Source organism: Hemitrygon akajei, unplaced genomic scaffold, assembly GCF_048418815.1.
Source record: "Hemitrygon akajei unplaced genomic scaffold, sHemAka1.3 Scf000120, whole genome shotgun sequence".
NCBI classification, from domain to species: domain Eukaryota; kingdom Metazoa; phylum Chordata; class Chondrichthyes; order Myliobatiformes; family Dasyatidae; genus Hemitrygon; species Hemitrygon akajei.
Genome location: NW_027332006.1, coordinates 393304 through 419454, shown reverse-complemented (window position 1 = coordinate 419454; position 26151 = coordinate 393304). Strand labels below are relative to the sequence as shown.

The 26151-nt window shown below is 43.7% G+C and overlaps 1 protein-coding gene across 4 annotated transcripts in view; it reads right to left on the bottom strand.

Annotated features, from left to right (window-relative positions):
- LOC140723592 (NACHT, LRR and PYD domains-containing protein 3-like) overlaps window positions 1-26151 on the bottom strand; it is a 54100-nt gene that overhangs the window by 18426 nt on the left and 9523 nt on the right. The window contains exons 1-4 of one of the 4 annotated variants that reach the window (XM_073038159.1): window positions 21568-21593; window positions 9760-10052; window positions 3291-3460; window positions 1754-1848 (exon numbers count right to left, since the gene is read on the bottom strand). In XM_073038159.1, the coding sequence (XP_072894260.1) occupies window positions 1754-1763 (10 nt within the window). In that variant the 5' untranslated portion in view covers window positions 1764-1848; window positions 3291-3460; window positions 9760-10052; window positions 21568-21593. Of the gene's footprint in view, window positions 1-1753; window positions 1849-3290; window positions 3461-9759; window positions 10053-21567; window positions 21594-26151 lie in introns of those variants that run through there. The other 3 variants (XM_073038157.1, XM_073038160.1, XM_073038158.1) reach the window with 3 other exon arrangements.

The window sequence follows — 26151 nt, the reverse complement described above, 5'->3', positions numbered from 1 at the left end:
TAATACTGATCACTGAATTCACAGCAGTTGAACACACGGATGACCACAGGATCTTAATGCAACGGTGTCCGGTGACACTGGGAAATATCACTGCGATTATCTTCCAAAAGCTAAGATCTCCCAGGGTCACTAACTGTCCAGTCATCTGTGTCACACACCGACCAGCAACGGGATTACACATGGTCCAGTCTGCTGGATCACACATTCTCCAATCGCTTTGTCACATGATATCCAGTTCCCTTGGTCACAGAATGACCATTCCCTTGAGAGGCACATTGTCCAGTCCCCTGAGTCACAGACTGATCATTACCTGGAAATCTATGCTGACCGCTGCCCTGGTTCCCATCTTATCCCCCGCCTGATGATCATCATGTAACAACTATGCAAGTCATTGGCAAAGTCTTGGTTATAGAGCTTTGCGTGCAGTTGCAGTTGGTAATCTATAGGATGGACGTGCTTAATCTGGAAAATGTGTAGTGAAGAATGAACACTACGGTACTGGACTAGGGTGTTGTTCATTGTGTTATATGGTTCGGCTAGGACAGTTTTCCCTGGAGCTCAGGGGCTTGAAGGGTGACGCTACACGCGTATATGAACATAAAATAATCCGGGGCATAGATAGGGTAGATGGTCATGTTATTTTCCCCGTGGTAGGGGAGTCTGAGACTTGAGGGCAGAGATTTGAAACGGACCAAAGGGGCATTTTTTCACCTGCTGGGTGATGGGTATAAATTACGTGCATCCAGAGGAGATTGCAAACACAAATAAAATTACGAAGTTGAGAGCATGTGGTCAGGAAAAAGGATAGAAGAAGTTTACAAGGGAAATTTGATAAAAACTGCAGGAAAATGGGGCAATCTCAGGCATTTAGATCAGCATGAATTAGATGGGCAGAAGGACCCGTTTCCAGGCTGTAATATCGTTTTACTCCACCTGGAATAACAGATTTGAACAGAATCACAATTTCTATAGGTGACAGAGACATTTGGTAATTGGTAATACCGGGTTTCCCAGCAGAGATCCTAGGAATTTAAATTCATGTAGAAGATCATCTCAGGAGGGAAATAATGAGAAACTCACATTCACCATTTCTCCACAGCCCAGACATTCATTGGGGTATTAAATCTCTGAAGCAGACCACAAATGTATCTACAATGAGCTGCCTCCTGGTCCTCAGCCATTCCCAACACCGGCAATAATCTCTGCTCTGCTACAGAAAACAGATTTTGGAAACACCCCACTTCTCGTTTGTGCAGCAGCCGAGAAAACCCAGGGAGGTGTTGATAGCTTTCCTTCCAAAAACTGAAATGCTCTGTTATCACACAATCTCTGAAATCCAGTAAATGCTCCTATTTTCTGGTTCTGAATTTTATAAATGAAAGTTGGCGATGTCTTACACCGCAGTACTAGTTTGGAGGTGAAAAGGACCCTGACCATTTACATAAACCACAAGACTGCTGTTGCATTCCTGTCTGTGTTTCACTCACGACCACCTGATTCTGGAGTCCCTGTTTCATTCACTCAGGTGAAGCTTTGCCTGGTGAGTGGAGTGATTTGACCATCACCGGTGTCAGGACCCTGCGCTGGAACTGTTAGGTTTGATCAATTATTTAAGGCCTCTTTACCAGTGGGATAAATGACACTGCTTGATGAAACTTTTCTATGCCCTGTTAACATCTGTGTAAGTTTCTTCATCTGAACTACTGTGTACAAACGCGACAAAAGTTTAATTCAAAGATCCCAGTGATCATACCTGTGTCCATTCTGATTCTGACTGACGATTGTTGATTGTCGTCGTCTTGTTTACATTTTGGTCCCGGTTCTGGAAAGCTCCACCTGCTGGTGATGCTGTGAATTACACAACAAGCAGACAGTGAGTTAGAGAGACTACAATTACTTTGCAAATATGACAGTATTTCCATCCCTTGCATCAGAGAAGCAGTTGGCTTGTGGACCAAACATTCCCGCTTAATAACAACTTCTGCACCATCTCTGTATCTCTGTCCAATGATATCTGGGGTATCTACTGACAGAGTCACAGAGTAATAGAGTCCAAATTCAGTGTGTTCCACTCAACGAGACAATGCCAACTACAGTGCCAACCGAGATGGTCACAATTTCCTGTGATGGGCCCATTTCCCATCTGGCCTTTTCACTCCATCTACACATCCCAACTGTTTTTTTTAAATTATGCGAATGCGCCTGCCTCATCCACTTCCTCTTTCCTCCACATAATCCCCAACATCTGCATGAATCCGCTGCTGCTGGGGTTGGTTTTTCAATCTCTTTGCCACCCCTTGTCCATTTAGATCCCCTAGATGCTACGATAATCTTCTCTGTGAACAGCAACTACTAATGCTGTGCATTCTGCGATCTTACCCGTCAAGTAAGCCTTGTGCAACCGCATCCAAATCATTGCAATAATATAACGAATATCAAAGTTCCCAAATTGTAGCCTCATGGCACACCACTGATTACTCACCTCCATTGCGAGGAGAAGCCTTCAACCAGCACTCTTTGCTTGCTACCTTGAAGCTAATTTTGAAAACATCCAACTTGCTCTCTCCGGACAGCATGAGACCTGATCATCGAGACCAAGCTGCCATGTGACACATTGTCAAAGGCTTTGCTGAAGTCCTATGTACAACATCCATGGGAACATAACTTTGAATTTCCACCTCTGCTTAATGTCACCTTCACAGGTTCTGACAATGTAATTAGCAGAAAAGTACTTGATGAGGCCAAGGTATGTCAATGTAAACTGTTGCTTGCCATTTGCTAGTGAGGATTGAATAAAATGCAGTGTTGGGACATTTTGCTTTATAAAAAGTCTGTTCTCAGCAGAGGCTTGCATGACGATATATTCGAGGGTTAGTATATCATTGCAAATTGCAATAGCCAGAGGAATCAATGACATGTTGCTGCAGTTCATGATAATTCCGCATTTCTACAATCACTACAGCACGACACGTTTGGGGCTTCATATAAAGGGAGGAGATTGTCAATGCATTTTCAGGTGATTATAATATAACAAGGAAACATCAGAACTGACCAAACACTACTTCAGATGATGCAGGACCTTCAAATGAGCAAACACTGAGAGAATGTTTGTGACTTTAAAGAGCTGGGCTTCTGAAAGCACATTACTAGACCTGGAGTGATTGGAGCTGGGTCAGGCAGAGGCATATCTGGTATTTCTGGGCACATTCAGTCCATTTAACTAATTTCCTACCTTCCTTGTACAGATATGTAATGACTAAAGGACCAGTGTTCGTGTAAATGAGACTCACCAACCTTTCTCCTGACTGAATCAATAGAAACTCTGAGTCAGAAGGGTTTCTCTCCAGTTGGTGCTCTCAGTCCTTGGGCTGGTTCACTTGTCACTGTTCCCTCGTTTTCAGTCGTGGTTTGCTTCCAGTTGTGGGCTTTTCTTCCAATAAATCTCTCACCACAGGTCTAACTTTAACCAGAGAGATAATGAAGCACATTAACAATACAAAGGAGAGTAAAACATTTCTGCTCAATGTTCCAAAGGCAAATCTCACTGAAATTTAAACGCTGAAGACAAATAAAAGGATCTCAGTGAACAAATCTGTAATTGTCCCTCACACGTCACAAATCCTGATAGGGGATACGAAGGACTCATCATTCTGTCATGATAAGATATCGGAGCAGAATGAAGTGATTCGCCCCATCGAGTCTGCACCATCATTCAATCATGGCTGATTATTTTTTTTTGCCCCAATACCATATTCCTGCCCTCCTCTCATAAAGTGCTGGAAACTCGGTAAATCAGATTGGATCTGTGTAAAAATACAATGTGGAAGACCCAGTATCAGAACTGGGTTTGTCCAAGATGATGCGTGATATGCTGAACGCTTAATTGCGCAATTTGGCCCAGATCTCATCCTTGCTCATACCTATAATGGAGAAGGTACGACACCCAGTGTTCTGAAAAGGTAGTAAAAGTAATTATTGGGGCATTAATAGTGATCTTTCGAGACACGAAAATGAAAAGCTCTTGAATTTATATAAAATGGACCTTCTAGTTAATCCCTGCTCAACATTAGTTCTGTATTGTTAAGCACGTGAGCCTCATTGCCTCACAGTACGCTCCCTCGGACAAGGCGAAATTATTATTATTTTTTCTTGCGTTACTCATTACTATTTCCTGGACACCAGAGAGGCTGCCGGTGAAACAGTTCTGTCCACTCTATTGACGTTTAACATTTCGTCTATAACAGGAAGCACGACAATGTACCACATTCAATCGTGTTTAATATGATAGAATCTAACGTGGTTGGGTCTCCGATGTTCCCACAAATTACTATTTTTTCAGCTGTGTGGGTCAACCATTGCTCTGAGCCGTAAATTTTCACATGGCCTGAAAAAAGCGCAGCATCAAGGATATATCTTTTTTTTGTAATGTGCATCCAATGCCCCGACATCCTTCCAAGAATGGGGGCGACCAGAACTGTATGAAACACTCCAGATGTGGTCTGATCGAGTTTTATGAATTTTGAATGTAATATCTTGACTTATAAAGGCAAACATGCCATTTGCCTTCTTAACCAGCCATGTAGCTACTTTCAGGGAGCAATGAACTTGGACTCCAAGATCCCTATGCTCATCGACACTGTTAAGGGTCTTACATTTAACAGTGTACTGTCTCTTTACATTCCACCTACCGAGGTGTCAATATGATCATCACAATCAAATCTCCCTGAGTTTTCTCAGGTCCTGTTGAATTTATTGCCAAGTGCACAAGTACGGGAAGGTACAGGTACAGAGAAACACTGACTTGTGGCAGCATCACAGGCAAGTACATTCAGATAACACACGGAACAGAAATTATATGATTCTCTGTCAGTCACAATATAAAATATCGTTTTTATGTCGTTAACAATATATAGAGTTTTGTGAAGTGACCAATTTATAAATATATGGTATGTATCGATTGAAAATTTAGAAATATTGAATTTGGTCCGTCAGTCAAATGGTTGACACAGTTTGGGAACAACTGGACTGTAAGCAGCTGTCCCTACAACACCGACTGGGACTTCCTGCAAGCCCAAGAGCAGTCTGGTTATTCCTTCTCTTTGAACACACAGACAACAGGAACAGGAGCAGGCCACTCGGCCCCTCCAGCCAGTCCTGTCATTCAACAAGACCCCATACCTGTCCATCCTTGCCACACCCCCCAACACCACTCATATCCTTACTTTGCCCGGACCATTAGCCCCACTTACAGGTCAATAGTCTGCCCGTGTTTGTCCACCAATATGGTGAATCCCTCTGCTCACCACCACCTTGGGCTCAAACATTTCCACAGATGAGCCCCTCCTGTCCCCACTGAGACAAACATCCTGTCTGACCCCTCTCACACCATCTTTATCCTTTCAATAAAATTCCCCCCACTTCTTCAGGCGGGATCTCTGGCACCCCGGGGAGCCGGCATCAAGCCGATGGACCGAGCGGTCTCCTCCTGCTTTTCAGCCATAAATCAGACACCGGCTGCAGATTATGGTTCACAAAAGCCCCCAACTTCCCTCGGAGGGAAATGGAGATAAATAAAAAAGGGGGACATTTAGTTTGAGGTTTGTTCCGCTTTGACAGAGAGTTCGGAACGCGAGCGGGAGATGGTGGTACCACCCTCTCCACTGGCCCTCCTCCACTATTGGGTGTAACCAGTAATTGACAGCTCTTCGCATCAATGAGAATAACGTAGCTTGTAAATACTCTGTTCACAGCACCGGTGGTGGGGTGGGGGGGGAGGGGGGGATGTCGTGATTGGTACCTCAGCCATTAACCCGTTTCAATGCGAGCCTGGCAGCACGGTTGAGTGAAATCAGCCTTTTCTCCTTGGAGCGACAGAGGATGAGAAGTTAAGTGATAGAGGTGTATAAGATGATGAGAGACATTGATCCTGTTGATAGTCAGAGGCTTTTTACCAAGGGCTGAAATGGCTACAACGAGAGTGCATAGTTTTAAGGTGCTTGGAAGTTGGTACGGGGAAAATGTCAGGGGTAAGTTTTTTACGTAGAGAGTGGTGACTGCGTGGAATGGACTGCCGGCGACGGTGGTGGAGGCTGATACGATAGGGTTGTTAAAGAGTCTCCTGGATAGGTACATGGAGCTCAGAAAAATAGAGGCCTATGTGCAAACCTAGGTAGCTCTAAGGTTCGGTACAGCTTTATGGGCCCAAGGGCCTGTAATATGCTGTAGGCTTTCTATGTTTCTGTGTGTGCGACGTAAAGTACCGCACACATATCGTTAGGTCCTGGTGTGGGAGAGCACTTGTATTTTAAAACACCGGAATGGCCGTTTATTCTGGTTTCAGAGCGACAACAAAATCAATGATGGGATTCATCCGGCTGTGCCGTTGTTGGAGTGGGCAGCGTGCTTTTTTTCTCGAGTTTGGTCACAAAGTCCCGACTGATTTGGGAGAACTATCGAGGCTGATCTGGTTTCGAGTAGATTAATCAATGCAGAGTTTTGCTGTTCAGTATTTTGAAAAAAAGAACATCTGTTTTACAAATGTAAACCAGAATTGCCAGCTGGGTTCACACACAGTGTATTAGACAACAGAAAACTTCTCATCCCTGCAGTCTTTGTCTCCTGGTAAACTCAACATCCTGACAGTGTGGACCATAAATACCCCTTCCTCTCAGAGCCAGGGGATCACTCAGACAGCTGATCGCTGAGAGGAATTATGTTTGTTAATTGTTAAAATTCACCCAGAGTCAGATAGATGGAGTTGATGTGGAGATCGGGAGTGTCACAGAGAAAGGGCCGGACAGCTGAACCCTCTCCATTGTCCATCCGACCGCCGACAAATGGTGGCTCCACGGGGATCTCCGGCCACTCGTGGCCATCCGAGGTCCCCTGACCACTAGTGGTGCTGAGGGGTCTGTGTTGGGGTCGTGGAAAGACACACGGAGTCTGCAGCAGGATTAACATGGAATCGGGAGCTTGTTTCTCGGTCCAACACCGTGATGTCCAGCTCACCGAGTTACTCATAAATTCCATCCCCTGACGTAGCTGGGGCACATACTTAAAGCACAACGTTGGATGTAAACGGTTCATCAATTTAATGCTTGTTTTCAATTCAACCATATACTTAAAATTACATCTCCCTTCGAATGCACTGATTATACAAGTTTACATTAATTAAATTGTTAGTGCTTTTCCAGTCAACCTACAAACACACATAACTGGAGCACACATCCCTCAAAACTGATGCTGCAGGTAATGAAATCATGGCTGATCTGATCTGAAATTTCATTCTGTATTCCATCATGTCCGTCCCTGTAACCCATTGTTTATCAAGAATCTTAGCCTTCAATGGAATGAAAGGCTTTGCTTCCACTGGCCATTGAGGAGAAGAGTTCAGAACACCCTCAGTCAACACAGGAACAATAGATGTATCCGTCTGAAATTAGAAATTCTGAAAACGGAACAGGTGTTTGCTGGGCGGATGTCGCACCCTTGCTTTGAAACAGGTGGCCATTGTTCTAGACCTGTTACTAATCTTTATTTAACCTGTGGAAAATGTCAATCGTGCAGTTAACATAGAAAAGCATGGAACATAGAAAACCTGCAGCACAATACAGGCCCTTCGGTAAACAACGTTGTGCCGAATGTAAACCTATCTTAGAAATTACTAGGGTTACCCATAGCTCTCAATTTTTCTGAGCTCCATGTACCTATCCAAAAGTCTCTTAAAATAGCCTATCGTATCACCTCCACCATCGTTACTGGCAGCCAATTCCACCACTTACCACTCTCTGCGTAAAAAGCTTACCCCTGACATCTCTTCTTACTGACTCCCAAGCAGCTTAAACATGTGCCCTCTTGTGGCAGCCGTTTCAGCCCTGGGAAACAGCCTCTGACTACCCGCACGATCAATGCCTCTCGCCATCGTATACATCTCTATCAGGTCAACTCTCATCCTCCGTCGCTCCAAGGAGAAAAGGCCAAGTTCACTCAACCTGTTTTCATGAGGCATGCTCCCCAATCCAGGCAACATCCTTGGAACTCTGCTTTGCATCCTTTCTATGGGTTCCACATCCTTCCTGTAGTGAGGTACAGAGCACAGTACTCCAAGCGGGTTCTGAACAGGGTCCTATATAACTGTAACATTACCTCTTGGCTCCTAAATTCAATTCCACGATTGATGAAGGTCAATGCACTGTACGCCTTCTTAACCACGAAGTCAACCTGAGCAGCTGTTTTGAGTGTCCTATGGACTCGGACACCAAGATCCTTCTGATCCTCCACACTGCCAAGAGTCTTACCATTAATACTGCAGTCTGTCATCATATTTGACCTAACAAAATGAACCACCTCACACTTAATCGTCTTGAACTCTATCTGCCACTTCTCAGCCCTGTTCTGCATCCTATCAATGTCCCGCTGTAAACTCTCACAGCCCTCCACACTATCCACAACACCCCAATCGTTGTGTCATCAGCAAACTTACTAACCCATCCTTCCACTTCGTCATCCAGGTCATTTATAAAAATCACAAGAGCAAGGGTCCCAGAACAGATCCCTGAGGCATACCACTGGTCACCAGCCTCCATGTAGAATATGACCCATCTACAACCACGCTTTGCCTTCTGTGGGCAAGCCAGTTCTGGGTCCACAAAGCAATGTCACCTTGGATCCCATGCCTCCTTACGTTCTCAATAAGCCTTGCATGGCAGACCTTATCAAATGCCTTGCAGAAATCTATTTACACTACATCTACTGCTCTTCCTTCATCAATGTATTTAATCACATTCTCAAAAAATTCTAACAGTAGGAACACAAAAAAGCACAGACGCCAGAAGTGGCTCGAAAAAACAAACAAAAAAAACATTGATGTCCTTGATCGCTGAATCAATGCAGAGGCACCTGGTTGGTTGGAAATAAAGATCCAAAATAAATACCAGAAGCTGAATTATTCGCAACTCAATTCCCCAAGATTTCCTGAGAGTGTGAATACTGTGCATGGTTTCTTACAAATAACCCCGCCTACTGCCCCACACGTATCTCTCGTAACCATGGCAACACACACAGTGCTGGGGGAACTCAGCAGGTCAGGCAGCATCTATGGATGGCTGTAAACAGTCGGCATTCCGGACCCAGTCCCTTCCTCAGGACTGGAATGGAAAGGGGAAGAGGGTAGATGATTGACTGATTTGGAAGGTGCGGTTTGTTGTTCTGTGAGGCTCGGAGCTCAGGGTCTGTGTTTAAAGAGCACATTCCTCAGAACAGGGAGCGGCCATTCCACTGAAATCAAATCCAAACCGGTTCGTCAAAACACTGTCGTTCAAATGTGATGGAAGTTTAACGCTTTCTGCTACAGGGAACAGCGGTAGAACCAATGGCACAATGTAAAGAACATTACCTGTGACCTCCAAGGTAACCGTACTTTTTTTTCCAAGGCTGCTGCCTGGCCAGTAGAGTTCCTCCAACATTTTGTGTGTTGCTGGGATTTCCAACATTTGCAGTTTTCTCTTGTTTGAGAGAGATCAGTGACGGGTCACTGCCCCGTGGGCTATTTCATATGTCACTACCGGGGTGAGAGATTTCTTCTGCTTGCACTCAGTAGTAACCACTCTTGGTTCTCTTAATCCATTTGGATAGTAATTGACTCGTTTACATGAACATGTCAGGACTCCCTTCTCCCACAAAACTCACTCTCAATCTCGACTAAAACATAGTCTCGCTTTAAACGCTGAACCGTTGTGCGGAATCATAGACAACACTTACCTCTGATGTTGTAACCGGACGGCGTTCAGTGTGGTCCCGGGAAATCACAGTCTGACATCCCGGTGACCGACAATGGTCCTGCATCGGTGTGCTCACCCTGTACGGAGAGTTGAGTCTGAGCTGCTGCTCCCGAGGCCACTCGGCTGTGATGTGTCCGTCGCTCATTACAGATGGACAGGGCCGGGTGAGCCGGGGTAGAGCGGGACTGCCGCAGTCCGGGTCACGCTAACTCTCACCGGCTCAGGACGGGTCTGATAGCGGGAGGAGGTGGAAGTGGGATCAATGTAGCAACCCTAAAGAGGGAAACAAACAGGCTGCATTAACCTTTCTGTCCGGATTTCCGTGTGGATCTCTCCTTTTTCTTTCATCACAACCAGTGGGGCGGAGTTTCTCTGTTTAACACAGCGTGTCCCAGGCTGCGGATTTGATCCAGCCCGGGTTCTGGGAAGGTCTGAACTCCGCCCTCTGTGTAAGAAAGTCTGCCTGACATGGATAGAGTTTCAGCTCAAACCTCCCTCACCTGTTCAGGTACAGGGAGCCGCATTTCTGCTGAAATTAAACCAAACACATTCGACTATATATATATATATATATATATAGTCGAAAAAAATATACTTCTTTTACTATTTACTATTAAATAGTATTTACTATTAGAAAGTATACTATTTTCTATACACTGTTGTCACAAGAAACCACCCCCCCCCCCCCCATCCACGGCTAACAGTCGGTTTCATTTCACAAGCAATGGTTGTTGATCCGCACCCCGTCGGAAATAACTGTGGAGTGTTTTTCTCTTAAAAGTTATTATTTCCAAATGGCCAGAGGAAGGGACTGCGTTGTCATTGAAAATACCACATACGTTAAATAGGCAGTCAAAAAGGGATTGACGCACTGATTGAAAATGAGCACGAGTGTCTGTGGGGGGTGTAGTGGTATGCTGATTAAAAGTGGAAGCCTCACTCCGCTCTATCCCCTGAGCTAACGCTCACTCTCCCCGTCCCTCTACCTATCTACCCTACCTGTACACCTCATGGTTTTGCAGACCTCTGTCAAATCTCCCCCAAATCTTCTACGTTCCCAGCAGTGCATGCAAGGTAGCCAAACATCTCACAAAACTAGAAGCCTTTTGCAAGGAAGCATGGGCAAAAATACCCACAGAAGTATTGAAAGACTATTAGCTGGCTACAAAAAGCGTTTACAAGCTGTGTTTCTTGCCAAAAAGGGTGTTACTAAGTACTGACCATGCAGGGTGCCCAAATCTTTGCTTCGGGCCCTTTTCCTTTTTTGTTATTTTGAAACCGTAAAAGATGGAAATACAAAGAAAGGTAATCTTGCTTAAAATATTAAAGAAAGTGTCTTTAATTTCTTAATTAAAAATTCTTAAAAGTTAATTCTTAAAAAGTCTTTAACTTTATGCCTTTTGGAAATCAGGTCATCTTTTACTCGCTTAGCTATTCACAGTAACAGAAATTTCGACGGATTTTAATTTATCTATTTATTTATTTACTTATTTATCTATCGGTCGGTCCATCTATTTATTGATTTGTTTGTTTGCTTGTTTTTTGAATTTTGTTTGCGTGTTTGTCCATCTTTCTCTCTATCTGTCTACCGCTCGAGGCACGAGAACCGAATCATATTGGTAGTTATTCGACAGACCCAGAGCACAGAATCCGGCCCTTCCCAAACGTGCCCTGACGAGCATGAGACCACCTGAATTCATCCGTAAAACCACTGATTGGGCCATATCCCTAGAAATATTTACTGCGCATGTCGAATAAACGTTTAAATATTTTGGATGTATTTGCCTCCATTTCTTCCTCTGGCAGCTCATCCCACTGGGGATAGCATTTCCCAGCACAAAGCCGCTCAGAGGCTTTCTGATCGCCCATCTTTACAAATGCATGTGCTTATTATAACCGACCGTGAAACTTCCTCCAGAGGAATTCTTTCTTTATCGCGTTTAGTCCAGATTAGCGAACGGGATGTTGATAGTCTGGGTGCACGGCATAGTGACATTTTTAACCATTGCCCGAAATGATCAAAGGGCAGACTGTCCCGGGCAGAGGTGGCACCAGGCCGGTCACTAACCAGCAATGGACTAACCTCTCCCAGAGAGATGGAAGGAGGGCGGGAGGGAGAGCTGGAAGGGTATGGGTGGATGAGAAATAATAGAGATAATTGAGATAGTTGCACGGTGAATGATAGAAAGAGAGAGTGATAAATGTATTAAGAATTGAAAGAGAGAGAAAGAGAGAAAGAGGTGGTGGTAAAAGAGGGAACGCCAAGGAAAAACAGAGACGGAGAAAGAATGGGCAATTGAGACAGAGACAGAGAGAGTGAAAAAAGAAAGGGAGAGTGTGTGTGACAGCGGGAGAGTAACAAGTAGAGCCGCATATGGTCGGGCAGAGACCGAGCGATTCGGGTTCAGTGTCGGGCGGAGACCGGATTCAGATGGAGAAATGGAGAACATCTGACATGGATCGGGTTAAATTGGCACAGGGTCAGTGCCGAGGTGACCTATCCGCCGAAAATCCACAGTCTCCTACCTCCTTACTTTCGCCTTTCACAAAGAGTACTCATATTTGACTCAAGTTCTCTGCCACTAGATTTGTTGAGAGAAGCTATTTTTAGAAAGCAATTGAAGGAATTGGTCCAAGTTCAGTGGAATATGGTCCTTTTGTTCCAGGAAAGGATTAAGCTGAATTCATTCCACCTCCAGGCAGCATCGGGGTGGAGCTCACAGAGTAAAGTGGAGATCAAGTTCACAGCTTGGAATTCATTGAACAAAGAACATCTCTCCGGCGGTTGTAATGGGATATCATGAAATACCTTGAGAAGTATACAAAGGAATCCACCCAGAAAATGTTTTCAATCATAAAAAGTTCAGCACAACCTCTGCAGTTCCTCTCTGTATTTCCCATCATCCCCCACTCGCTGACCAGTTCCCGGCCTGGTTCAGGTTGTTCTTGAGAGTGAGGTTCATCTGCAACTTTTGCAACCTGCCAATGTCTCTGCTCATCCCAGTCCGCGGCCCGCACAAGCTCATTGAAAGGCCAGTCACAGGTTACAAATCTGGATCCAGAATATTTCATTTAGTCTAATTCAGAAGCTTTTTGTTCCTTTGCAGACAATTGAAATCCCAACAGACTCTGTTAGTGACCTGAATTCTGGGACCTCATGGAGCCCACCTCCCATCCTAACTGGCTTTCCTCCCGCATTAATCACATCACTGCCTGTCATGTCCACTATCCTATCACATTCCATTCCGCCCCGTCCCATCCCTCTTCAGTTTTGGCCATCCCCATCACTTCCCTGTATGCTCCAGTCTTGACCATGTGCTGGACCACAAACTTCGAGCAAACCTTTGGCTATACGGCTGATGTTTGAATTGAAGACAGTCCCTGCCTTCAGACTCCGTATGTTACAAAGGGACAACAGAGTACTTACTCCCAGGCCATTGAAAACTTATCACACTTCACGTCCGATTCTTTTCACCCGAAAACGGGCTGTGTTCCATACCTACCCTCTTCACCGCACCATCCCACGGATGCATGCGTCCCCACAACCCAGGGGTGGTAGCTCTACTGTGGGAGGTCAACTCGAATGGCAATGGAGCTGCTCCGTTTCCGAGTTCACAATAATAAACACAAATCACACTGCCCGACGGTGTGACCATACGCTTCTTCAGGCTATTAAAGTGATTTGGAGGCACGTGTGCATTGATTTTGCAATAGTCCCGGTGGTTAAGAAGTCACACCGTAAGTCCGGGTGACTCCATATCTCAGAGTCTCTGCATTCATTATACAAATCCCTGGTCTGCCCACCGCGCGTACAAGGTGCGTGCACAGACCCACAACACGTGAAGGAGAACCCCGCCTCAGAATGTAAATTGACCAGCTAGTACCAGCATCTCAGATCTACATTATGTGCAGAGATTACAACATAAGATACATCCCTAAGACAGACGTCAGAATTTGAGGTTATGATCCCATTGAGTTTCCAGAATACCGGGTTCATGTATAAGAGGGGAGTAGAAATGGGTGTTCAGCGGGACTGACACCCAGGGATAGAGTCTGAACATCATTTGTGGAATATCAGCCCGGATCACCACTTTCTACCTTAAGGAGATAATGTGTCATTCTGAAATCACCAGAGTCAGAAACCACGTCAAGGACACTCGACGAATTATAGATTTTAGCACCGTAATTGTAAACTAAGCTCAGAACAGTTACTTACTGCATTTTGGGCAAAATATCACCTTAATGGGTATCGTGACGACAGTACCAAAGGAGGTGTAAGGTATTCCTTCTTCCTCTAGTCTGAAGGTCACCGGTGGGCAAGATGTAACACCCGCTTAACACCACTGAACGCGATTCACAGTCACGTGAAGCCACGTGAAGTCATGTTCCTCAATGTTGTCTCGCAAGCTAATAGTAGTTAGGAATGTGTGTGCTGTGTTGGCCTTCGTTATATGGGGGAATTAGTTTAGGAGCCGCGAGGTAATGTTGCACCTCTATAAAACACTGATTAAACGATATGTGGAGTTCTGCTCGGCCCATGATAGGAAGGATAAAGAAGCTTTAGAAAGAGAGCAGAAGAAATTTCTCACGATGTTACAACGTGCAGAGAAAATACCTTGGAAAGACGTTTCGAGCGAGCGTCAGCTTTTGGTTTTCGAACGAATGGGCATAAGTGAGATTTGACGGAGGTGCAATCAATAATGAGAGGCACAGAATGTGGGCAACGAGCGTCCTTCTTTCCCAAAAGATCGACAAACCTATTGTGAGAGGGTTCACATTCAGGGTGACTGGGAGGAAGAATATGCGTGATGTCAAAGGCACATCTTTTTCTCTGCACACAGTGAGATAAGGACAAAGGAAGCACCAGAAGGGGGTGAGGTTAGGGATAGATACGTACATCAGAGACATTAGTAAATGTCTTAAACTGCATACGTGTAAAGGAAAATCAGTGGGCTATGTGGGATAGATGGGTTGGATTGACAATAGGGTATGGGTTTGGCACAATATAGTGGCCCAAATGGTCTGTACTCTGCTATGTTCTATGCAGATGCAGGCGGAACAAACTTCAGCCGGAAAATGTAGCTGAGAGGCAGAGAAAATGCAGGGGAATAAAAATAACTAAACCTGAATTCACCCTGTGTGTCAAGGACAGGATACTCGATAATTTAAAATGGGACATTAAAGAGTATTAATTTAATACAAAAGCTAACCGACAGCGACAGGAATGTCACGCTCTTTAGACCCTAATAGGAGATCGCATTGTGCAGTTCGAATAGCGGCCTGCTGTCCGATAGTAATGTTGTGCACCACCCTCTCAAAGAAGCAAAAGTGTGCAAATACCTGTTATAATTTCTAAACAAGAATGGAACAGGCATCTCACAAATATGGAAGGTTTGTACATATCAAATGTGGACCAATTTCCAATTAGTTGCCTTCACCAGCGCGTATTTCTTTCTAACAGATGTGGTCTCGGGTGGGGTGATGGATAGGTCTGTGTCAGGACTTACACCATTACAGGAAGCAGCGCATTGTAACATCCTGGGGAACTGGGTGGTCTCCATTCATCAAATACAGACACGTCTGAGGAAATCTCTAGGGAGAGCTGCGCTAAAAGGATTTGAATTGAATTGAATTGAATTTATTACTTACATTCCTCATATAAATGAGTAAAAATCTTTACGTTACGTCTCCATTTAAATGTGCAATGTCTCTGTCTAAATATGCAACTTACAGTAATTTATAATAAATGGTTTGAACAACAGGACAGCCATATAACTTAGCTATCATATCGCATGTGACTATCAGCTACTTGAACAAAAAAAATGAAGGAAATCGCAGAAATTTGCATTATAAAGTGGAACTGAGCTCGCAACACGGCACCATCTTGAAACAGATCCAGAAGAAACACAAATTAAACGAGATGATGTCGTTTCAATGGGCATTCAGAGAGATCTGGGTATCTATCATCCCTACTCATCACTTTCAGATCAGCAACTTGGATGAGAAACTGTTCCTGTTCAAGTGATGACAATTGGATTCAACAGTTTATATTGAATTTACAGTCTGCCACTGATTAGTTAAATCTCTGTATCGACCAGGGTCGAGAATCTACAACTGGTTTCGTCTGTTTGGCGCAGAGCTATTCGGTGAGCAAAATGAAAATTTCCAGAGATAAACCATCCCTTGTTTTATGTTCACCAGGATTTCTCTAATTACCTCTCATGGGGGAAACCTGCACTTGGAAGCAGTTAAATATTAGCTAGGCCACAGGAATGTCTGCACTAAACTCCCATCGGTCCCGAGGGTACAGCTCGTCAGCCCAGGGGTTATATTCACCCCAGTTCTCCTCAGGACAGCAACACCTCCTCTTCTCTAATCTGTATAGTGTCTGTGACCTCACTGCTGCTTTGCCTCACTTGTACGGACTCTGTGTACATCTCCCGAGTAACTACAGAGGGAAAACATCTTTATAAGATCTCTTCCACCTCGTTTGGCTCCACTCGTGAAGTACCAGTCTGACCTTCCAGAGGGTCATTTTTTTCTTCCTCTCCTTCTGCTCGTAGTACATCTCTAGAAACTCTAATGATGCCGCTTCACCCTGTGTTCTAGAGCAAACTCATGACTTATTTTATCCATCCTAGTTAATGTCTTTAATGTTCAATTGCATCTCTAATAGTCTGTAAGTATTTCATATGTTCAAACCTGCCATTAGTTGTAATGAACCCCTCCTGTGTCAGAAACAGGGCCAAAATTTCTCTCGAAAACCAAGGATCTCTAAACATAGTTTCCTTGCCTTTTATTCTGACAGGACCATGCAGATTCTGTGCTCTCAGATTACACTTTTGATGGGCTCCCACTGACCAAGAACAACCTTTTGATCAAACAAACACTCCAATGCCCACTTGCCAGATATTTCTGATACCATCAAAGATGACTTCTCTCCGATTTTGAATTCTCACCCCAAGGACCAGGTCTATCCTTTTCCATAATTACCGTGACTGTAATCACTTTGCAATCACTGGATGGAAAGTGTTCCCCTCCACAACACTTCTGTCACCTGCACTGTCTCATTTCCCTCACAGGAGCTCCTGTACCACTCTCTCTCCAGTTAGCACTTCTGTGTGCTGATGAAGGAAAATCTCCTGAACACATTTGACTAACTCCGTCCTACCCAGCCATTTACTGTATGGGAGACCCCGCCAAAATGTGAAGGTTTAAATCACCTACTATCACAAACTTATGTTTCTTGCAACAGTATACAAATCTTTCTATACCACGCAGACTGTTTATTGGTCTATAAAATAATCAATTTGGCATGGTTATACATTTCTTTTTCCTCAGTTCTCCCTATAAAGCCTCACTAGATGAATTCTTCAGTTTGTCATCGCTGAGTAGTGTCGTGCTACATTTCCCGGCTAGCAGTGCCAAATTTCCCCCTTTCATCCCTTCCACGCTTTCACGTATAGAACAACGGAACATCGGAACATTCAACTGTCAGTCCTGTCATTCCTACAACCAAGTCACACTGATGGCTCGTATGTTAGAATTCCGCGCACTGATCTATTCCCTCAGCTTATCCGGCTGTCCTACCGTAGTCCTTCAATTGAAATATACGCATCTCCAAACATTAGTCACACCATGTTCAACCTGTTACTTCCTGATATAAGAAATAGGAGCAGGTGTAGACCATCTAGTCCACCGAGCCGGCTCCACCATTCAATAATTCATAGTGATCATGGACTCATCTCCATTTACCCGACTTTCCCGATAAACCTATTTCCCCTACTTTGCAAAAATCTATCCAACTTTGTCTTAAGAATATTTACTGAGGTAGCTTCCATTGCTTCATTGGGCAGAAATCTCCACAGATTCACCACTCTGGGAATAACAGTTCCTCCGCATCTCCATCCTAAATAAACTCCATTGGATTTTGAAGGCTATGCCCCCGAGTTATAATCTCAACTACCAGTGGAACAAATTTACTGCCTCTATCTTAGCTATCCCTTTCATAATTTTATGTCTCTATAAGATCTTCACTCATTCTTCTAAATTACAGCAAATACAGTCCCAGGCAGTACAATTTCTCCTCATAGTCTAATCCCTACCTGTCTGGAATAAACTTGTCTGATTTCAACTTTATATGTAGGTTTAACAACATCTGTCTGCACAACCACGCAGACTACTAACACCACCCGTAGCTTATCAGTCCCTGTTCAGTTCAGATATACACCTTTTCTTCTCTACAGCCCAATCTTTCCTGGAAGAGAGCCCAATGATCATTTTTACGAGTATATTTAAACCTATTTAAATATAGTAGTATATGTAGTAGTATATTTAGTATATATAGTAGTATATTTACTACATATCAATTAATTAGGTGCGGGATTGTTGATCTGAGTAATCCAGGAAATTATAGGCCGGGAAATTTAACGTCAGTAGTAGCTAAATTATTGGAAGGAGTACTAAGAGATAGGATCTACAAGAATTTGGATGGTCAGGGACTTATAAGGGAGAGTCATAAATGGCATTGTGCATCGTAGGTCATGTTTAACCAATCTATTAGAGTTTTTCGAGAAGGTTACAAGGAAAGTGGATGAACGGAAGGCAGTGGATGTTGTCTACATGGACTTCAGTAAGGCCTTTGACAATGTCCCGCATGGGAGGTTAGTTAGGAAGATTCAGCCGCTAGGTATATATGGTGAGGTAGTAAATTGGGTTAGACATTGGTTCAATGGGAGAAGCCAGAGAGTGGTAGTGGAGGATTGCTACTCTGAGTGGAGGCCTGTGACTAGTGGTGTGCCACAGTGACCAGTGCTGGGTCCATTGCTATTTGTCATCTATATCAATGATCTAGATGATAATGTGGTAAATTGGATCAGCAAATCTGAAGATGATACAAAGATTTGAGGTGTAGTGGACAGTGAGGAAGGTTTTCAAAGCTTGCAGGGGGATTTGAATCAGCTGGAAAAATGGGCTGAAAATTGGCAGATGGAGTTTAATGCAGGCAAGTGTGAGGTATTGCATTTTGGAGGGACAAACCAAGGTGGAACCTACAAGGTAGCACCCTGGGGGGTGCAGTAGAACAGTGGGATCTGGGAATATAGATGCATAATTCCCTAAAAGTGGTGTCACATGTAGATAGGGTCGTAAAGAGAGCTTTTGGTACATTGGCCTTTATAAATCAAAGTATTGAGTATGTTACGTACCCATGGGTATCTTGTACTTGTCACGTGACAATGGTGTTGAAGCTATACTGGACCTAAGGCAATGGTCTTGTGATGGTGGAGTGATGTCCTTTTCCTGCCAGTAGAGGTCATGTGACAGATTTTTTTCAACAGGGTATAAAAGGAGGACCCCTCCCTGTGAGGAGAGGCCATTCGTGGCTGGATTTGCCATTTTGACTCCATGCTACTGCGTGGTCCAATGTTATGACGCAGTTTCGTTGAAAGGTGGGAGTTTTGTTTTCTGCCTAAAGTTTAAAAGGTCATTGCCGGGAGTTTCATTACAATACTGCCAGTTAAAAATCAGTGGAGAGTGAAGATTGGTGTTCGGGAGCTAAAAGATCGAGGAAAGTTGATTTTGACGGTGAAACAGGTTCAACCGTGTTTGATCCTCATTCGGAATGAATTTGTTGGCTGTCGCCGTGTTCACCCCTGCAATAAGAGCAGAAAGGGTTGGATGGACACTTTCATCGAGGAAAGGTCAGTGCCTTTAAGCCGTTTCATTTTCATCTTCATAAATTCTCCTGGAAAAGTATAGTTCGACTGGGAACCGCAACAACATGACGTGAAAGAGAATTTAAATCGTCTAAAAAAACTCTCCTTTAATGGACTGTCAGCATTTTGAACTTTCGCAGTACTACTTTGAAGAACTAGTTTTGCAACATCGCTTTAAGAACTGTTTTCGCTTTATTCCTTTAAGAACTGTTTAAGTTCCTGCACAGCAGCTGATTTCTGGTTGCGTTAGTCATTTGTTTACTTTTTGGGTGTTTGTTTTTCAGTGTTTAATAAATGTTTTATTTATTGTATAAAAAAAATCCCTGCCTCCCTTATATATTTATTGTTGCTGAATCAGTAACAGTGATCATACCTTTCCTGTTTCTCAGCTCCACCCATATGGCCTAGGTAGACAAGCCCTCTAGTCTGTCCTGCCTGAGCACTGCTGTAACATTTTCCCTGACTAGCAATGCTACCTCCCCACCCTTCATTCCTCTGCCCCTACCACGTTTGAAATATCGGAACCCTGGAACATTAAGCTGGCAGTCCTGCTCCTCCTGTAGCCAAGTTTCACTAATGGCTATAATGTCGTAATTCCATGTGTCAATCCACACTCAGCTCATCAGCCTTCCTCACAATACTCCTTGCATTGAAATAGACACACCTCAGAAGATTATTACCACCACAAAAGACTCTTTCTGACTTTGCATGAACTTCTAACATCATTTATTTTCACCCCCACTCCACTATCTGCTCTGGAGCTCTGGTTCCAAAGAATGGACATCATTAAGCTGGAAAGAGTTTAGTGGAGAATGACCAGTATGTCGCTGGACTAGGATGTTGGGTTTTCTGTTATATGGTTCGTCTGGGATCGTTTGCCCTGGATAATTGGAGCTTGAACGGTGACCTTACACATGTACATAAAAATAATCAGCGGCGTAGATAGAGTAGATGGTCAGTCTTTTCCCAGGGTAGGGGAGTCTAAGACTTGAGTGAAGAGATTTAAAATGGACTAAAGTGGCATTTGTTCACGTGGCAGGTGATAGGTATAAATTACATGCAGCCAGAGGAGGCTGCAAACACAAATATAATTACAATGTTGAGAGGATGTGGTCAGGGAAAAGAATAGAATGAGTCTATAAGGGAAATTTGGGAAAAGCTGTGGGAAAATGGGGCAAGCACAAAAGACATTCAGATCAGCAGGAATTAGTTGGGCCAAAAGACCTGTGTCCAGGCTGTAATCTCTGTTTTATTCCACCTAAAATTGGAGAGTTGAGCACAATCACAGTACCTACTAGGGATTGAAACATCTGGTCATTGGTTATACCGGTTTTCCCATCAGAGATCCTGGGAATTTTAAATCCAGATAGCAGATAATCTCAATAGAGAAATATTGAGAACTCACATTCATCATTTGTCCACAGCCCAAATATGGATTCGGATATTAAAACACCAAGGCAGACTGCAAATTTATCCAGAGTGAGCTGTCTTCTGATCCTCAACCATTCTCAATGCTGGTAATGTTCTCAGCTCGGCTACAGAAAACAGATCTTGGAAACTCCCCTCATCTCCTTTCTGCCGCAACTGAGAAAATCAGAAGGGAGTTGATAGCTGCCCTTCCAAGACCTGAAATGTTCGGTTATCACACAATCTCTGAATTCCTGGAAATGCTCTTACAAACCGGCTCTGAATTTTATAAATGAAAGTTGGAGATATCTTACACATCAGGGCCTGTCTCGAGGTGAAGCAGAAACTGATCCTGGACTTTTACACAACACACAAGCCCACTGTTGCATTCCTGTGTTTCACTCACAGCCACCTGATTCAGGAGTCCCTGCTCGTTTCACTCAGGTGAAGCTTTACATGGTGAGTGGAGTGATTCGACTATTACCGGTGTCAGGTCCCTGCGTTGAAACTGTTGGAATGACCAATGACTCAAGGCTGTTTTACCAGTGGGATCAATAACACTGCTTGATGAGAGTTTTCTGTGCCCAGTTAAGTAAGTCTCTTGATCTGTACTAGTGTGCGCCAACATGACCGAACTTTAGTTAAAATGATCCCAGTGATCATACCTTTGTCCATTCTGAGTCTGACTGATGATTGTTGATTGTTGTCGTCTTGTTTACACTGTGGTCCTAGTGCAGGAAAGCTCCACCTGCTGGTGATGCCCTGAATTACAAACAAGCCCACAGTGAGCCAGAGAGAGTACGATTACAGTATTTGCAAATAACAGTATCGTCATCCCCTGTATCAGAGCATCTGTTGGCATAGGGACAAAACAATCCCTGTTAATATCAACTCCCACACCATGTCTGTATGTCTGTTCAGTGCATATACTGTTAAAGTTACAGAGCAACAGAACACAGATACAGAATTTCAGCCCATTGAGACAATGCTGACCACAGTGCTCACCGAGATGGTCACAATTTCCTGTGATGGGCCCATTTCCCCCCACCCTCGGCCTCTTCACTCAATCTACACATCCAAACTGCCTCTAGAATTATACAGTTGTGTCTGTCTCATCCACTCCCTCTGGCAATTCCCTCCACATTATCACCAACCTCTGCATGAAACAGTTGCCGCTCGTGTTGGTTTTGCAATCTATTTACCACTCCTCTGCCCATTTAGATCCCCTATAAGCTACGATAATCTTCACCGTGAACACCATCCACTAATTTTGTGTCATCAGCGAACTTACTGGTCAAGCCTTGCACATTCATATCCAAATGTTTGTAGGATAGTAACTGTTCTGGAACCTGGTGTTCCATGTCCTGAGGCACCTGTACCTTCTACCTGATGGCAGCAGCGAGAAAAGTACATTGCCTGGGCGGTGAAGATCTTTGATGATGGATGCTGCCTTTCTACTGCAACATTTTATGTAGATATGCTCAATGGTTGAGAGAGCTTTACCCATGACATCCTGGACCAAATTCACTACCTTTTGTAGTATTTTCTGCTCTAAGGCATTGGTGTTCCTTGACCAGTCCATAATGCAGCCAGTCAGCAGAGTTTCCACCACACATCTAAAGAGGTTTGCCAAAGTTTTGATGACATACTGAATCTCCAGATGCCTGAGGAAGTAGAGGCACTGTTGTACTCTCTTCGCAATTATATTTTTATGAAGGGTCCAGGACAGGACCTCTGAGAGTGACACCCAAGAATTTAAAGTTACTGACCCCCTCCAACTCTGATTCTCCAATGGGTACTGGCTCAGGTACCTCTGGCTTCCCTCTCCTGAATTCTACATTCAGTTTTCTGGTCTTATTGATACTGAGTGATAAGTTGTTGTTAATACACCACTCAGCCAAGTTTTCAGTCTCCTTCCTGTACGCTGATTCAACATCCCTTCTGATACAGCCCACAACAGAGGTGTCATCAGCAAACTTACATATGGTGGTGGAGCCATACTTAGCTACACAGTCACGGGTGTAAAGCGAGGAGACCGGGGGCTAAGTTTCAATATAATTATGGAGAAGGATAGGACTGGAGCCAGGGTTGAGATTTTTGATTGGAGAAAGGCTAACTTTGAGGAGATGCAAAAGGATTTAGAAGGAGTGGATTTGGACAATTGTTTTATGGGAAGGATGTAATAGAGAAATGGAGGTCATTTAAAGGTGAAATTTTGAGTGTACGGAACCTATGTTCCCATTAGGTTGAAATGAAAGGTTAAAAGTTTGAGAGAGCCATGGTTTTCAAGGGATATTGGAAAATTGGTTAGGAAAAAGAGAGAGATCTACAATAAATATAGGCAGCATGGAGTAAATGAGGTGCTCGAGGAATATAAAGAATGTAAGAAGAATCTTAAGAAAGAAATTAGAAAAGTTAAAAGAAGATACGAGGTTGCTTTGGCAAGTAATATGAAAATAAATCCAAAGGGTTTCCACAGTTGTATTAATAGCAAAAGGATAGTGAGGGATAAAATTGGTCCCTAGAGAATCAGGGTGGACAGCTATGTGTGGAGCTGAAAGAGATTGAGATTTTGAATAATTTCTTTTCTTCGGTATTCACTAAGGAGAGGGATATTGAATTGTGAAAGGTAAGGGAAACAAGTAGGGAAGTTATGACGATTAAAGAGGAGGAAGTACTGGCGCTTTTAAGGAATATAAAAGTGGACAAATCTCTGTGTCCTGACAGAATATTCCCTAGGACCTTGAGGGAAGTTAGTGTAGAAATAGCAGGGGCTCTGACAGAAATATTTCAAATGTCATTAGAAACGTGGATGGTGCCGGAGGATTGGTGTATTGCTCATGTGGTTCCATTGTTTAAAAGGGGTTCTAAGAGTAAACCTAGCAATTATAGGCCTGTCAGTTTGACATCAGTGGTGGGTAAATTAATGGGAAGTACTCTTAGAGATGGCACATAGAATTATCTGGATAGACAGGGTCTGATTAGGAACAGTCAACATGGATTTGTGTGTGGAAGGTCATGTTGGACAAAACATTGAATTTTTTGAGGAGGTTACGAGTAAAGTTTACGAGGGTAAAGCAGTGGATGTTGTCTATATGGACTTCAGTAAGGCCTTTGACAGGGTTCCGCATGGAAGGTTAGATAGGAAGGTTCAATTGTTAGGTATTAATATTGAAGTAGTAAAATGGATTCAACAGTGGCTGGATGGGAGATGCCAGAGAGTAGTGATGGATAACTGTCAGGTTGGAGGCCAGTGACTGGTGGTGTGACTCAGGGATCTGTACTGGGTCCAATATTGTTTGTCATATACATTAATGATCTGGATGATGGGGTGGTAAATTGGATTAGTAAGTATGCCGATGATACTAAGGTTGGTGGTGTTGTGGATAATGAAGTAGGTTTTCAAAGCTTGCAGAGAGATTTAGGCCAGTTAGAAGAGTGGGCTGAACAATGGCAGATGGAGTTTAATAAGTGTGAGGTGCTACATTTTGGTCGGAATATTCCAAATAAGACATACATGGTAAATGGCAGGGCATTGAAGAATGCAGTAGAACAGAGTGATCTAGGAATAATGGTGCATAGTTCCCTGAAGGTGGAATCTCATGTGGATAGGGTGGTGAAGAAAGCTTTTGGTATGCTGGCCTTTATAAATCAGAGCATTGAGGATAGGTGTTGGGATGTGTTATGAATGTGAAGCAACTCTGAGGGGCCGAAGGGTACAAAGTCGCCTCCTCCTTTTTGAGAATCGCAAGATCGCTATTAATTCGGGTCTGGGACCCAGGAAATGAGAGAGAAACACTCAGAATACACAAGGTTTGGAATGTGTCCTGGCCTCAGCGGAACGGAACCACTGATAACGGCCATTGTCTCTTGGAGACGGAATTGTGTATTGAGTACTGTACTATTCATTGAAACCCCTCAGGGGACAACCAGAGTGGTCTGTTTGAGGAATTGCATCATCCCAACCTGATTGACATCTGAAACCCCGTGAGTAAGGATAAAAGAGGGTCTGGGGAACAACCCTTTGAGACGCACCAGGAGAAATGCTAGAAATCCCGTGACAGCGTTTGATAGCGAAAGCCGGTGGGGGCTCGTATGCGTCCTCCCTTTGCCTGGGGTGGCGCGCTCATCACGGAAGAACGGTTTAGCTAAAGGAGAGGCCACAAGTGAACGGCCACGACAATGAGACTCCTGATGGATCGAAATCATAAAGGAAAGCCGGCAAGTTTTTCTCCAAATCTCTCTCTCTCTCTCTCTCTCCAACAATTGCAACACAGCGGTCCCCAACGGCTGCAGCCTGCATGAACTGAGTGAACTTTAGATTTCCATCGGACAATTCATTATCCCCTAGACAACGATAGAGCTTATTTCTTATTGATTATTATTATATCCGCACTTTTAGGTTTAGTATTGACGACGTATATTTGTAAATTTGCATTGATATTATTTTCGTGTATTTTTACTAATAAATACTGTTAAAATAGTATCATCAGACTTCAACGGACCTCTTTATCTTTGCTGGTAAGTGACCCAGTTACGGGGTTCGTAACAGATGTAATGTTAAAATTGTACAAGGCATTGGTAAGGCCAAATGTGGAGTATTGTGTACAGTTCTGGTCAACAAATTATAGGAAAGATATCAACAAAATAGAGAGTACAGAGAAGATTAACTAGAATGTTACCTGGATTTCAGCACCTAAGTTACAGGGAAAGGCTGAACAAGTTAGGTCTTTATTCTTTGGAGCAAAGAAGGTTGAGGGGGGATTTGATGATGTATTTAAAATTATGAGAGGGATAGACAGAGTTGACATGGATAGGCTTTTTCCATTGAGAATAGGGGAGATTCAAACAAGAGGACATGAGTTGAGAATTAGGGGGCATAAGTTTAAGGGTAACACGAGTGGGAATGTCTTTACTCAGAGAGTGGTAGCTGTGTGAAACGAGCTTCCAGTAGAAGTGGTAGAGGCAGGTTCGGTATTGTCATTTAAAGTAAATTTGGATAGGTATATGGACAGGAAAGGAATGGAGGATCATGGACTGAGTGCGGGCCAGTGGGACTAGGTGAGAGTAAGCGTTTCGCACGGAGTAGAAGGGCCAAGATGGCCTGTTTCTGTACTGTGGTTGTTATATGGTTATACGTACACATCCCTGTGGTACTCCTGTGCTGATGGAGCTTATGGAGGAGATGTTTTTGCCAATCTGAATGGAGTGGGGTCTACAAGTGAGGAAATCCAGTATCCAATTGCACA